The 16480-nt window shown below is 39.4% G+C and overlaps 1 protein-coding gene across 1 annotated transcript; it reads left to right on the top strand.

The window, feature by feature from the left end:
* Positions 1-252: 252 nt before the first annotated feature.
* Positions 253-15294, top strand: scarb2c (scavenger receptor class B, member 2c). The gene is made up of 12 exons (XM_083793791.1): positions 253-467; positions 1522-1679; positions 3527-3671; positions 4449-4643; positions 5013-5104; positions 6686-6805; positions 8943-9121; positions 9825-9943; positions 10631-10704; positions 10872-10923; positions 11387-11539; positions 13178-15294. Exons 1-12 carry the CDS (start codon positions 348-350, stop codon positions 13229-13231), a joined length of 1461 nt encoding a protein of 486 aa, XP_083649917.1. The 5' UTR covers positions 253-347; the 3' UTR covers positions 13232-15294.
* Positions 15295-16480: the final 1186 nt, after the last annotated feature.

The raw sequence follows: 16480 nt of genomic DNA, 5'->3' as shown, positions 1-16480 counted from the left end.
ATTATGTGCTACACCCGGGTGATAGCACGATTAGCATCCGATCTACAAGCTCACAACACGTCGCTTCGTGACTATAATACCACGCACCATGCGTACGCACGCATGGTGCTTGTAGATCGGCTGATGATCCCCGTATAATCCCCATGATATATACTTCCTAGTTCCTGGTACGTCACAGACTCATCCTTATTGATATTTTTCTAGGTTCCTGAGAGTGCTGATCTGTCAAAACAACAACACACAGCAGCAGTGACTCCAGAGGATAGGATAGGAAACACTGAACACTCCAGTACAGGTTTAGCTGCTATACTATAACGTTCATATTCTCTCTTCGTGGCGTGGCCAACATGCTGAAATCATGTTGCCTCTACAGCATGGGGGTGTCTGCTATTCTCATTTTAATAGCGGGCATTACCTTAATCCTCTCTGATGTGTTTCAAGATATCCTGTATTCACTTGTAAAGAAGGTCAGTGGCGTTAGCTTGCTGCCTGGCAGCAATAGGTAGTGTGTGCTGTGTGTTGATATAGTTGATGTACACAATACTTAAAATCAATGTTGTTTAGAGAAAACTGATCGTTAGCTATTTTGCTAGCTTATTGCTTATCGCTGTGTGGCTGTGCTGTCGGAGGTTGCATTGTCATGAGCAGTCTATGGTCACGAGTGCATGCATGGTGACACATTGTTCGATTCATTCATGTTTCTTGGGGAAAATGCTATGCTGATTCCGTACAGAATTCCAATCATCAAGTTGTATCGTTCTATCGTTGTCAGAACTAGTGTGGTCCAACTATAGTCTAGTCCACTCACAGTTAACAGTCTTTGTATTGAGTTGTGCTTGAAATGTACTGTAATTCTGCAAACTGTTAATACATCAATCAATCAAAAGTCTTGATTCCGTAAGACTATGTCAGAATCGAAATCTACACGTGTGACAGAATTGATCCAAGTCTACAGTCCACAGAAGACAATTGGGCACACAATAGCCTGCATATATTTACACCAAGAGTGAGTGAATACTATAGGCTATTGTGTGAATATTGCTAGACTTAAGTGTACTATTAAAGCTACATTTAAGTTTAATAACACTCTTAATAGCTTGGGAGCGTGGGTGACATGTGTGATGATGTGATCATATCATGTGAGGCTATGTTCAGCGGTTACATGCAGGAAGAGTGAGTGGGCAACTCTAAAATGTAAAATTGTCTATTTTGTTAAAAATGTTAAAGTACTTTTTTTTTTAAACGGTACATGATTGAACGTTTCACAACTAATGGTCTAATATTTCTACAGTTGCTACAAAACTTGTATTTCTTATGCACGTACTATGTATGCATGCTTGCATGCATGAATGTTTTGTTTGTTAAGTGTATTTTCTTTCTTTTTCATTTTGGACAAAACATCACATTTGACATTGAGGTGCCCACTCTTTCTTAGTGCCCACTCTTCATGTAACCATTTTAGCCGTCTGTCAGTAATTTAACTGAAGGAATGGCCTTCCCCCCCCCCCCCCCCCCACGTAGGAAGTGGTGTTGAAGAATGGCACGGCTTCATTTGAAGCCTGGGAGAATCCTCCGCCACCCGTCTACATGCAGTTCTATTTCTTCAACCTGACCAACCATCTGGAGGTCCTGGATGGAGAGCGGCCAGCTGTGGTAGAGATTGGACCCTACACGTACAGGTGAGGAGAGCAGGGCCGTGACTGAACTGGACTGGCCCAAACCAGCCCAGGCCCACCACAACCGGCAGAGGCACACACATATACCACCCTAAAGCCCGCAAACCACACCAAAGGGTCGATACGGGACGAGGATAACCACACTGTTTTATTTTTAATTAATTTTAACTTAAATTGTATTCATTTTTCATGAACAAACAAAAAACTAAACACACAAAAGACAACAGCAATGGACATCACAATATTATGTTGCCAGACATCATCTTCTTATGAATTATAGAATAATAAAATAAAAGATAAATGCTGTTGTATATTAATAGGAGATTACACACAGACAGTATATTTCGGAAGATAAAATATATATACATACTGTACATACGTACATCTCTCTAGGTCGTCCTCAGACGAGCCCTCCATCGTTGCTTCCAGTGGCAGTCATCCCAGTTCTCCATACATCTGGCCAGCTCGTTGGTGCTTTGCGCTCCTGCGGCGTTCTTGAGTACATCCACATAATTATGTTAGTGTGGGACGTCCTCGTGATACATACATACATACACAGTCACATACACATAAAGTGGGAATAGTATTAGACAATAAAGTACAAAAACAGATACATTTTGATTAGATACACTTTCATTGTTTCGTTTCATTTATTCGTTTCATGTACACTCAAATGATATCAAAATGAAAAGTGAAATATCATAGACGGGATGTCTATGATATTTCACACCAATGCAACTCATTGAGTTGCAATGAGTTGCATTAGTGTGGTTGACCTTAAAACGGTTTTGTCCCAAGGAGTCCCTATAGCGGTGTGGTTTGTGTTTAATACCACCACTTTTACTGAAAGGGGGGGGGGGGGGGGGTGGCTGTGAGTCTCTGTACACAAAATGAGGAACAAAAACCACTCACCAGAGAGTTCCTATTCTAAAGTTTGCAAACTAAGGTCTCATCATGGGCATGGGCATTGGTCACGTGGGGGGTTACTCATGAGCACGTCATGGTCGTTGTGGGCTACTTTCACAAGCAGTCCGTTTAATCATACTGGTGACCTTCCAGTCACAAGACTACTTGTGACCTTCCACTGCTTCGCTACATTTTAGGCCCCAACAAACGAATCCAAATGTGTGGAGATGATCAGGGAATTGTAAAACAGCTCAAGTCCCCCTTTGGGGATGTAGAAGATCACCTATTTTCAACTCATTTATTGCGGCTAGCTGTTAGCATAAATCCCAGTTCAAATGGATTCCTTAACTACTTTGAGGGAAGTGATTGATCTGAGTGGACTTGGTAGGTCATTCCAATCAGATGGAGCTTTAAATTTGAAGGCACGGCGCCCACTTTCCTTTTTTATCCTTGTGGGGACTGTAAAGTAGGGATGGTCCGTGTGTCTTAAATTATAGTGTGGTGTGTATGGGACAATAAATGGTTTTAGGTACTGTGGATAAGGAAAGAAAATACATTTAAAAATAAATTGTAGCCAATGTGAGTGTCTTCTTGATTTAGGTGATAGCCAGTTTAAAGACTCGTACATGGAGCAATGGTGAGTTCTATATGGGCATCTCAGTATGAATCTACATAGGTTATTATAGGTGACATTGAGGGGTAGAGAAGTCAAGCACAGTAGCACACACTGTTTACCTTTCGTCAGAACTTTTACATGGCGGGAGCGTCGCGGTACAAAGGCACAAATTAAATCCAAACTTTCGATGGCAGAAGATCCACCAAGGACAGCTCTCCTGGAGTCTGACTTATCAACGTTTCAACTGCTTTACACAGTGATTATATTTTAAATTAGCTCTTTGAAGTTTTTAACATCTCAATAATACTGCTGTGGGTTTCTTATACAGGGAATACCGTCCAATGGAGCAAGTGGCCTTCCTGGACAATGGTACTAAAGTAGCAGCGGTCAACACTAAGACCTACATATTCCAGCCCGACATGTCCACTGGCCCAGAGAGTGACCTCATCAGGACGGCTAACATCCCTGCCATGGTGCGTAGACACTAGACAGTCAGTTTTATTGATACTTTAACAAATACACAGTGATCTTTAACAACTTAACCCATTTAGGCCTGATGTCGAAATTTCTTAAATACCCATGTTTCTGTATCAGTGGTGCTCAATATTTCATGTCAAGGACCCCAAAAATGATATGTAATTGGCCACCGACCCCCATCTGAAAATATGTTATTCCAGGAACCCCTCAGAAGCAAAGATTTGAGTAAAAAACGTTCGCTCTGAAAGAATATATATATTCAAATATTTGTGCCAAATTTTCACGATTTTTCAAAAATAGCAGACCTGCAAGCTCATAGCGCGGCACTTGGTGCAGCACTATGAGCTTGTAGATCTGCTATTTTTCAATAGCTTAAAGGTATATTCAGTGATTTCACTCAAAAAACTGTAGGTTTCGTTTTTGGCTGTGGGACCCAGCCTTTCGTCCAATCAGGATAGAGAGTCAAAAACGAAACCTAAGGTTTTTTGATCCCCAGGGGTTAACTGGGGACAGGGAGGAACTCCTTATATGGCCAGCACACTCTATAGTAGGGAGGATTATCACTACAAAACAAAAAAATAAGTGATATTTGAATTAAGTGAAATCACTGAATATACCTTTAAGTATAACATAATGCTATAAACACCAAAAGGGGTTCCCGCCCAAAATGGGTTTTAAGCGCTATATACTTTGGGCTAGCTAAAATTGCCAGAATGGTTACTTTTCACAATCTTTTGTTCAGACATGGTTTCATTCATTTGCTCTCTTTATAGACGGTGATGGAGAGAGAGAAGTTCAAGTCAAAGTTTGAGGCTGAGATGATCTCTGCCTTAATGAAGTCTGTCAAGGCGGAGCTCTTCACTACTCGTACAGTCGGAGAGCTACTGTGGGGATACGAGGACGCACTTCTTAAAGCTTTGAAGGTTTTACAACCTGATCTGGATACCGTCTTTGGACTCTTCTACAAGGTTTGCTTCAAGCATACACATTGTATAATATATAATATTATATATAATATACTATAATTAATTATATTAATATAATACACATTGTACTGTCTAAACAATGTGTCTGGGGTTTTGCTGTAATACTAGTAAATGTACTTATTTGAAGTTTATAGTCAAATTTCTCTTCACAGCTCTTATGTTATATTAATGTATGATGATATGATTACCGTATAAGAATATGACAAATTAATATAGAGAAGCTATATAAAGTATAGTAAAGAAATATCTGATTCATTATATGAAGAACTCAACCACAGATGAAATCACTGTTCAATCCAGTAATTCATAGCAATGCTTCTTTCTTTCTTTCTTTCTTTCTTTCTTTCTTAGGCTAATGCTTCAAATGATGGAGATTATGTGTTTTTCACTGGTCAGCAGAACTACAAGGACTTTGCACGAGTAGACACATGGAATGGTAAAAGGTAAATTATTTGAATATATTTCTCAACACCATGGACTCTAACTATCACCTTGTGTATAACTCCAATAGTTGATACTTAAGGGTTAGAGGAGTGTGGGAAGTGATTTGTCATCACTCATCCAACACCGCTGAAGTGCCCTTGAGCACTGAACCCCCAACTGCTCCAGTGGAGCTGCTTAGTGGCCAACAGTATAAGACTGGTTGTACTGGTCATCTCCCAGGTTTTAATGTGTGTGTGTGTGTGTGTGTCTGTCTGTGGGTTTCTATGTGCACTGCAGGGCGTTGCTGAAAATGAGCACTTGTTCTCAGCTACTACCCTGGGTAAAAAAAAGAAAAAGAAAAACCCTAACCAATGAAGAAAACTGTACAACGCTAACTATGCATGCATACCACAAATGTATTTTGAACGTGAGGAAATTCTAGCACAACCTGTTTAACTGTGAACAGAAATGGAATGATAACTTTACTGTAATGTACATGTAGCCTATTTAGCCTACTCGAATCACAATGCAAATTAACTGAATTTATATAGCACTTTGTCTAGTCTTCCGACCACTCAGAATGTGCTTTGGCACAACTATGCCACCATGCAAGGCGCCAACCTGCAGTTAGGTGTTCAGTCTGGCTCAAGAACACTTTGACATGCAAACAGGAGTGAACCAGAAATCTTCCAGGCAGTCTGTCGCCCAGTCGCTTTACCTCCAGGGCCACTGCAGCCATAATAATGTTTCCATTTGTCAAACTAGGTGTTGCAAAAATCAAAAATGAACAAGCCTCTCAAAATAATTAAAGATGGAGTGCCGTGTGTCCCCCCCCCCCCCCTAAAACATGATCATCAGGTACTATGGTTATACTAGGAGGAAGATTTCTTTCAAAAAAGTGTACAGAAAGTGTTAAAATTATGTTTATTTAACATTAAGTATACCTGGTTTTCACCTTGGAACCACCCACCTGAACTTAAGCCTCGCCCACAGCTGTTGTTCTATGATAATGTGGAGGGGTTAGGGTTATGATGTCACTAAAATGGTGTTATTTCGATTGGGCCTTTTGTCTCAAAGGCTTTCAGCTTTCAGGAACAAACCAAAAAAACAAACCACAGGGAAGACATATTTGAACGTTACAACCACACCTGGGGGTCTATTAGAGTAATGCTAGCCTCGATAGCCAGGCTTTCATTTCGTCTGCGCGAAAGATGAAAGCCTGGAAAAAGCCGTGGGCTGAACAAGTCTAAAAGTGGGAGTCAACCCTTCCGGGTGGGCGTCGCTCTAAATTATGTGACGTAGCGCTGCACTAGGGGGGAGAGGAGGGGCCGGGGGTGACGGACAGATCGATGAGATCCAATCAGGGTGCGCGCATTTCTGAGGCGCGACCCGCCCCTCTAGACGAGAAATGTCTCGCTCTGGGTCAGGCTAGAGTAATGCTAACTCCACACAGTACAAAAATCACGTCACTCCATCTTTAAGAGTACAGGGTATTATACATTACTTTTTGTTTGTTAACATATTGCTCCCATGTATATATATATAAGCTAAACTAATGATATTGTATTATAATATATTCTGTGTGTATTCTATGTATGCAGCAACCTGAATTGGTGGACGACGGATGAGTGTAACATGATTAATGGAACAAATGGGGCCTCGTTCCATCCCATCATCGCCAAGAATGAGACACTCTACATATTCTCTTCTGATCTCTGCAGGTAATGGTGTTCATGGGGCTGTTGTTTTGTTAGTAGTGGTCTGCAGGGTTGGGAGCCACACAAATAAGGTGTCAACCAACGCGTGAAAATAAAAAGCCGTCAAGGTATAATCTACCACTGTAACTCTTCCCAGACTTAAAACAAAACACAGTGAGGCATTGTTTACTTTAGTGTATTATGCCACACACATTTAGGACTAAGTTCCAGAAGAACGGAGGCTTCTGCCAACTCGCCGGATAACTTTTAATTCCAGCCTCCAGGACCAATTATTTATTTTTTTGCATAATGGTGCATTTTAAGGTGTTTGGTGGGTTCTATGAAGTATTTGTGTGAAGTATAAAATAACTATAATGTGCTCTTGCACAATATGAATAACCATTACATTAGTATTTAAGCCCACCGGTATGTTATTTTATCTCTCTTTTCTTTTTAACAATATATTTATTACATTCTTTTATTTTATCTCTTTAAATGTCTAATGCCTTAAATTATTGTTATGTTTAGAGAGTGAACAAGTCGATTTGACATCCATGATGCTGTGATTATGTAAATATTTTAGCCATCCAATTGTTGTTCCATTATGCTTCAAATTTTAAATTCTAAACACAATTTTGAGGCAATTATTTATTAACCCATTTTGGGCGGGAACACCTTTTGATCTGCTATTGAAAAATAGCAGATCTACAAGCGGCACACATCTTTGAATAGGTATATATTCTTTCAGAGGGAACGTTTTTTTTATTTCGACGTCAGGCCTAAATGGGTTAAAACAATTAAATTAATAATTTTAATGAATACAGCGAGATATTGAGTGGCTTTCTTTTTTTGTTAGATTTTAAGGCTGAGCATACATTCTTTGGAGGTTATTAATTCTTGCAATAGGACTTTTTTCAGTTTGGTGTACTTTCCCCTTTTTTGCTGAACTTTGGCCCATCTTTGGCCTAGTGTTATAATTATTAGAGCTGCCTAGTGCTGCTGCAGTTCACCCAACCATCCGTAATATATCCTTCTATATTATCCAGGTCTGGATATAAGGACACAGATTTATCCTTGCTGGTAGCAATGCTGGCTAGAGTTTGCCTCTTGAATGAGGTCAGTTTCAGCTCAGCACTGCTTGAGGCTTAAGTTATTACAGTAAACATAGGCTACTGGTTCTTTCTGATTGCTCATACAGAGACCAGACAATGCACTGCTCAGATACCAACTAAATAAAGAATTAGGTAGTGAAGAGCTTGATAGGGTTACTGGTATAAAAAAATGGTAAATGGTGCATTTACAGTATATAGTGCCTTTATCCAAGGCGCTTTACATAGATTGTGCATCAATTCCCCCATTCTCACACACACACACACACACACACAACACACACACACACACACACACACACACACACACACACACACACACACACACACACACACACACACACACACACACACACACACACACACACACACACACACACACACACACACACACACATTCATACGATGCCGATGGCGGCAGAAAATTAGAAATGCAAGGCACTAGCCAGCACATCAGGAGCAGTTTGGGGTTCAGTGTCTTGCTCAATGACACTTCGACACTAACTCTGGGGGAGCCTGGGTTTGAACAGGCAACCTTGCGATTACCATCCAGCCACTCTACCCCTGAGCCACCGCCGCTGGGTAATTGGGTAATTGGGGTGCACAAAGTGCTTCTCAGAAAATCAAAAGCTAAATACACTGTATAAGCTAAAACACATAACAACTGCAAAATCACAGTCAAAATAAACACTAAACGGTGACGTTACATATTGTAAATTGATTCTCTACCCACCTTGGACTACCGGTATATGAGAAGTTAACCAGTAATTAAAGCAGAGGTATCGCCTTAAAATGTTGCAAATCTTGAAAAAAAGTGGGCACTCCTCATTGGTGATTCCAATATTTAACGGAAAATATTAAGAACGCAGTACTTTGGCCAGATGAATGTCTTTCTAAATGGCAAAAAAACCCCATTTGCTTGTATCTTCTGTATCCAACTTTCCTTCTGATTGGCTCAGTTACACTGATTCCAGTAGAATGTAAATGTACAGAAGGAATGACTGATCTACCAGCTCGCAACAGCTAATCAAATTCCTTTTCCTTTCCCCAAGGTCTATGTACGCGCTGTACACAGAGGACGTGTATGTGAAGGGGATCCCTGGCTACCGCTTCGTACCACCAAGCCAGGTGTTTGCCAACCTCACAGTGAACCCGGGTAATGCAGGGTTCTGTGTCCCTGCAGGGAACTGCCTGGGCTCTGGCCTGCTCAATGTCAGCGCATGTAAACAAGGTGGGCACTTTTAAATGGAATATACATGGGTATGTCCCCATCACGTTTTTTTTGCTCCCGATCCTATTCCGATCATTACATTTTAAGCAAGTTTATGCCATATCACAATAGTACAATATCGCAAATCACAGACAATTTCCAGTCTAATATCATGATATGGATATAATATTGATACTAGGGATGTCCCGATTCTGATCATTTGAAAATGACGTGATCGGCCCCGATTTCCGATCACCCGATTTGATCGGGACAACCCTAGAATATACGCTTGGTTGTTAAAATGATGTTCATCTGTGAGGTAATCATCATAAAAAAAAAAGCTATGCGAAACCCCTTCTTTTTGCTTTGTTCTTTTTCCCACGGACTAGGCCGATTCTAAAAACGCCTTCTTAATCTTTCTGAAAAACGTACAAAGATATTTTGTTGCTATATAAATGGTAAATGGTGCATTTATATAGCGCCTTTATCCAAGCCACGATATGTACATAGCAACAACTAACACAAAAGGGGTTCCCGTCTTGAAGGGTAAAAAGTCTAAAAACACCAAAATGGGTTTCCCGTCCTAAATGAGACATTTGAGGGATTGCATTGGTGGAACCAAAATGTAAAAAAAGAAAAATGGTTGTATTCTTTTAAGTATTCAATCACGTCTGTTGTGTTTCCAGATCATTAAATAAGAACGTCTTCTTTGCTATCTCTTCAGGTGCTCCAATCATTATGTCCTCGCCACATTTCTACCAGGCAGATGAAAGATTTGCAGAGGATGTATTTGGGATGAAACCCAACAAGGACCAGCACCAGACTGCCATTGACATCAACCCGGTAGGTATAGGCTTCAGGGTCTGAAAAAGAGCCGGAGAGATGGGGAAACCCCTGTTATTGAACAAACGCTCATATAGTACTTTAACATTTTAACTAAAGGTTTTTTTTATTTAATTTGTATTTTTTTCTTCCACTTACATCTCCTTGAAACAACAATCTGCATTCTCCGAAAGCAATAACTCAGTGAAGCATTTGACCAACTTTTACCACTAGATGGAGTAGTGTCCCAACATTGAAAGGTGTTTTTCTCCTGCAGTGATACCCAGTGCACTAGTGCAGATAACCAAACATATTGGTTAAGATATCTAATATAATCTTGGAAACACCAAGACATTTCGGGGTGCATATGTTGGTTAGACATACCAACAGTCCAACAGTCATTAGTCGGACAAACCCGTGCTGCGGGTTATAGGAGTGGTTGCACCACTCAAAAAAGAGAACACTGACCAGCTTAGAAAAGGTAATCATGCATTACCGAGGCAAGCTAAACTAAATTAAACCACAATAAATAGATTTGCCACATACATTTTGAAAATTTATTGATGATCTAAATACTGCTGAATATTCAAGTGAGAAGTTTTTAGCCCAAATATTAGGCCAATTGTATTGTAGCTCACTGGAATAATATTCACACAAGGCACTGTTGATGGACCTAGGAGATAACCAAGGTGTATTTGTATACCACAGCTTACAGGCATCATACTGCAGGCAGCCAAGAGGCTCCAGGTCAACGTCTACTTGGAGAAAATCCCTGCCTTTACGTATGTATGCAGCAGCACATATAATAATAATCAGTTGGTTATTTAATCGCTTCTGAGTCACTGCCATGCTGGGACATTTCTAGTGGTGCAACAGCATTTTGCTACAGTATCTGTATAACAAAGTCATTAATACACACAACAGTAACACTAATTTATTTTGCTTTTAGCCAAACGGGAAATGTGAGAACAGTGGTGTTACCGGTGGTTTATCTCAATGAGGTAAAGTAAGCCAGTTTCATCGCACACACACCCACACACACTCACGCACGCACATGTGTACAAAATTGAAGTTATTTTCTGTTGAGCCAATGTCAATTTCTGTTGAGCCAGAATATTGTATCTTCATATTTCAACTTGTATGTTTTTGTTTGTAAATTAATTACCTACTTCGTTCGTTCTTCCCTGAATAAATAAAGGGAAAGGAAAAAATAAAAGTTGTAAGAGTGTCAGGCAAAAGGCACAAAAAGGTTAAGTCTGTTTGTGGGAGATTATTTTTCCACTTCCTAAAAAAATAATGGTTTTGGACATACAAGGTTCCACGATAATGTAGAGAGTAACTTCCGGAACACAGACAATAAACTCACACCTGTGAGATACAAACGAGAAGCCTTCTCCCCATGAGAAGGTTTGTCATGAGCTTCCTAACGTCTTAACTCTCTGTTATATCCTATCCTCTCTCCAGAGTGTTGTTATTGATGGCCAGTCAGCCAAGAAGGTGCTGGTGGTTGTCGCTGAGGAGAACATCATGGTCAACATTCCATTCATGTTCATTGGTCTTGGCATTCTCCTGGGAGCAATCTTTATGCTTCTAATGTGTCGGCAGAAGGAACCACAGGTGAGAACTTCCCTAACCCTAACCCACATAACCTTAATGCTATTACTCATACGAACACACTCAAAAGTTGTAATAACGCCTGCAAACAACCACTTGTCTTTTGGCCATTTTATTAACTAGTAAACACACTCGTACACATGACATACATACTTCTACTATACTGTGTACAGTAACTAAATACCTATGCCATCCTGACCTGCGTTTCTAGCAGTTAGCCTTTGGTAGTGATGCGCCATCCTGTGAGAGGGTTATCTAATAGTCCAATAAACAGGCTGTACACTTAAAATTATGGATTCACAGTTAGCCTTTGGTAGCAACAATTGGCCTGCTTTTAGCTAAACATTATAGCAACGAGATGAGACGGTCTGTAAATAGGTAATTAACTGAAACGGAGAGAAACACAAATACATACTATTAATTCACAGATATAGCGACTAGATAAGTGTATCATTATGACTGTATTCAGAGCATTTTAAGCATAAACAATAACACATTTATAAGCAATAGTAACACTTATGCAACACGGTACTAGTCTCTTTCACTACATTTTGCTGAATGAATCTGACCTCACATGCTCTGTGCCTAAGCTCTGTTAGTTCACGCCCTTTCTCACTCTGACATCCGATATCTTAATACATTCCTGTCACATTGTTTCTCTGTGTCTCACAGTATGAGCATTTTTCCAGTATCACATTTACCCCAATTATATCTCTATCTACATCCCTGAGGTAGACTGCAATTGGTTGGCAATGGTTTCTGATCTTTAATAATACAGAATGATGTATTTGCACATGAACTTCCTGACCTCACCACTTGGGGTCTTCATCTACTCATAAATCGATTACAAACATTTAATTACCAATTTAAACCGGATTGATTATTAATATATACCGGCGTAGAGCGTAGAGCCACTCAGGGGATAAACTCGACAGAAATTATGCCAAAAAATTGCATTTTTAACATGACGAGGTTATAGAGAATGGAAAAGTAATTTTAAAGATGAATGCCCAAAAGGAAAAATAACAGGTTCAGTACATTTGATTATTGCTGGCTGTCGTAGGAAACACTTGGTCAGGGAAATATTGCACTTTGAGCTTCAGGCAGTACCATCCTGTAGTGTTTGACACCGGGTCTAAATTTCTCAAAGATCAGAGAAACCACTTCCAACCACTGCAAGATGTATTACTGTATTGTGTTTTATTCACTAAAATACGTTCTAGATTGCAGCTTAATTGATTTACCAGCGACACCCCCAATGTCTGGTGTCTGAAAAGGTTACTCCAGAACTGCCGCCTAGTCATTTAATGAGCCGAGTCTCTTAATTCAAAAGCCATTTCACTCGGAAGCACAAATCAAGCTTGTTTTAATCGCACCGCAGTGTTATGAGCGCGTACAGGACACAGTTGTGAACCGTAATCAATTGATATTAAAAAAAGGCATCAAATGACGAACTCTGTGCAAAGGGCGTTTGGACCGGGACGCGTCCAAAAGCGATCTCGGCGCAGAGTGAGTTAAATAGTGTGTTAATTTTATATAATGAGGTTAGATCTTAGCTCTAACCTCAAGTCATCACTTTTTGATGGTACTCTTGAGTTGAATGTGTGCATTTATTCTTTCTTGTTTGGCTTCACCTTTCAGTACACGGCTGCTGAGCGACAGCCCCTGCTTGGATCGCACTGCCAAACGCCATGAGATGTCACTGCATTTATCATGAGGATGTCTGCGTGCCCAGGGCTCAGTGACTCAGCAACTCTTATCATCTACTCCAAGTACCAGTTTACGATCCTATGCCCACATCAGCACACTTTATTGTGGCACTGGCGTAATTTAATTGAGCAGAGCTGTTACTTAGGGTGAACTTACCTTACTGATGTACAGCAGGATTATATTCCAACAAGTATTACACATTCTGAAACTAAAAGTGTGAATCTGTTATTCTTGTTGACATGAGTATAAAACGGCTTTAATTCTGTTTCTGAATGAGTTCCATCTTTGAAGGATTATGGGGATAGATTTGTATCAAAATAATTTGTAAATCCAAATATGCACAAATATTCCACAATTTACAAATGTGTCTTGCAATCTGCAAACACAAATGATATTTTATGATAAATGCACTCGCAAGTATAATTTTTCTTTTTACAAATGACACATTTTTGATTTACGAACTAAATTGTTTTTGAATCATTTGTGAATCCAATACCAAGATGCACACACATTCCACAATTTACAAATGTGTCTTGCAATCTGCAAACACAAATTATATTGTATGATGAATGCACAGTTTGCACACACACATTATATTTTATGATATAAAATATCACACAGGTGATATTTTATGAATGCACATACAATGCACACTCTGTGCATCTTGGTATTGGATTTATAAATACTCTTTAAACAAATCTCTCCCCATAAAGGATGGTCCTTTAGCTCTACTTACTTCTAGGAACTACATTTTGTTTTTTGTTGTGTGTTTTTTGTAATTTACTTTTTAGCTATGAGCGATACATTTGTGTGAGAGTTGAGACCGAGAGGAGTTGACTTTTGGGTAGCTGACAAAATCAGCAGAACAGTAATGCACTGCTGCTATAATTGCACTAATAACGTAGACATAATTATGATCATATTTTATCTTGATCACATTCATCTCTAACTGGAGGTTTTATCTGTGTTTCATGAACAACTTTTATTTAGTCAGACTTTCCACAGACATCCCATGTTTATGATACCTTGTGTGATATCGTCACTGTTGAGTATAAACCTCGTGTCTCCATATTTTAATGCCCCACTTCATCGTACAAGAGTGTCACACACGGTAGCGAAAACTGCAGTCTACGAGCCCCCAACACGTCACGATATTTTCATTATGTTATTTAAAAGATATTTTAAAAAGGAACATATACAGTATATAGGGTTTCCACCCGACAGCGACGATATGACAATTCAGTGTAGAGTAGACTGTAGACAGAAGGGAATGCCTTTAGTATGTAAACCAACCTTTTATATTTTTGTATATGCCGTCCCAACTGGCTTGAGGAATGATTTGTGCAATGAGATGAACTGCTGCTGCAATGTTGTACTTTTTAAATTCCGGGGATTTATCCACTCTATGTAATTAGAATGTTGCTTTTTTTTGTATTATTTTTGTCAAAGTTTCTGGGGAAATTGTGGGTTTATAGGCTACTGCAGGACATTATTTCAGTCATAACATTTTCTCAACAGATTATTTGTAAAAGCAGGCATATTGTTCGTTAATCTCATTCGTTTGTAGCAATCAATAATAACGGTTTCTCCGTATACTGACTTTAAGATTGTGCAATAATGAGGTTGTAAAGAAATGGCAATTTCCAACAGTTTTACATACTGTAGTTCGCTTGTCCATTGTTGTAGTTTGTAAAAGTTTGTATTATTTAAAAACAAACAAAAACAAGTTCTCACAGTGTTTAGCCAGGTCTGTACTGTCAAGGGACCTGCTAACAGAAGTAGGAGTTGCAATGCAAAGGGAATGTTTGATTACATCTTAAAACAGTACATGGATGGACAATGTCCAGATTATTTGTTCTCATTCTTTTTCCATAAATGATGATTTACCATTAACTTATTACTTTGTATGACCTGCACTATTATCTATTTGGATGACAGATTTTAAATCACCAACGCTAATTGCACACATATATTGTGACAATGACATTAACAACCTGTTATGCCAAATTAAAACACTATGAATCATTTATTCAAATTAAACATTTTGTTATCTGTCAGGTTTCATTTGGTTTTCCTTTTTTTCCCAGTAGAATAACAGCCATTGCTTTACATGGGTATGATTAAGCATTAATTAATCAACTTAAAAGTTGCTTGCAATTCAAAACAAAACATTTGACATTTGAGTGGCACTGGCCGTTAATGACTTAATGTCTAGCACCTGCGGATTACACAGATGCAGAAATCTCTCTGCCCATCTCTTTGTTTCTGGTCCATGTGGTATGTGTGCGTCATAGAGGCACAGAGTTTGTTGTCACATTTAGCATGTTACCTACCTTTAATCAGATGTGGGCTTTAAGTGAACAAACAGGCTCTCTCCCATGCATGCGTATCACAGATGTCTGAGTACACAAGCACACGGTGCAAGGCGTAGCCTATGCTATGCCCTGCTATGTCACATGGGCTTTAACAGAATGCTGTATACTCTCCTGTGCATATAATCTTTTCTGGACTATGAATTATAATTAACACGATCTCATTAGACGACGTGCAATGGACACTTAATGACCGTCACGCAACGGAAACGTGCGTAGATTAAGTTAGGTCGCTGTTGTGAATTTAGGTACCCTTCATGTGGTCCTAAGAGGCTCCCTCTTCAGTTCAGTTGAGCGCCGAGAACAGGATGACACCAGGCAGCCACAGTATCACATGACAAGTTGTGTAGTTTATTACACACATGGATAATATATACAGTACTGGACACATGACATGATATGAGAGATGGTAAAGAACAGAATGAGTAGAAATGCATCTCGTATCATTTTGTAGTATTCAGTAAATAATTGCTTTTGAAATATTGAACTTTATAGTGAATGTTTCGTTGGCTCACTGGAAAGGCTGTCCTGCAGTAAGAGGCATAGTTATTTGTAGTAAGCTTACATCAATAATACCATGAAGGCAGAGTCATACACAAACTGCTATTTCATTCTATTATGGCTGCAGTGAAAGGGTCATTCCTAATGGCTAAATAGGCCTACATGAAAATATAGGCTAGCATGTTTTTGACGTAGTGGGTGCCTCCCACTTTTTTTAAACGCACGCACGCATGCACACACGCACACAGTCATACGACTCATACCCTATCTAGCCTAAGGTTACTTATGATTATCGTCCAACCCTCTATTTCTTACAGCCTTCTTTACAACAAACTCCTAACTTCTCCTTTCTGTATCACAA

This window comes from Protomyctophum parallelum (genome assembly GCF_964188405.1).
Source record: "Protomyctophum parallelum genome assembly, chromosome: 21".
NCBI lineage: Eukaryota > Metazoa > Chordata > Actinopteri > Myctophiformes > Myctophidae > Protomyctophum > Protomyctophum parallelum.
This window is presented reverse-complemented; position numbering and strand designations above follow the sequence as displayed.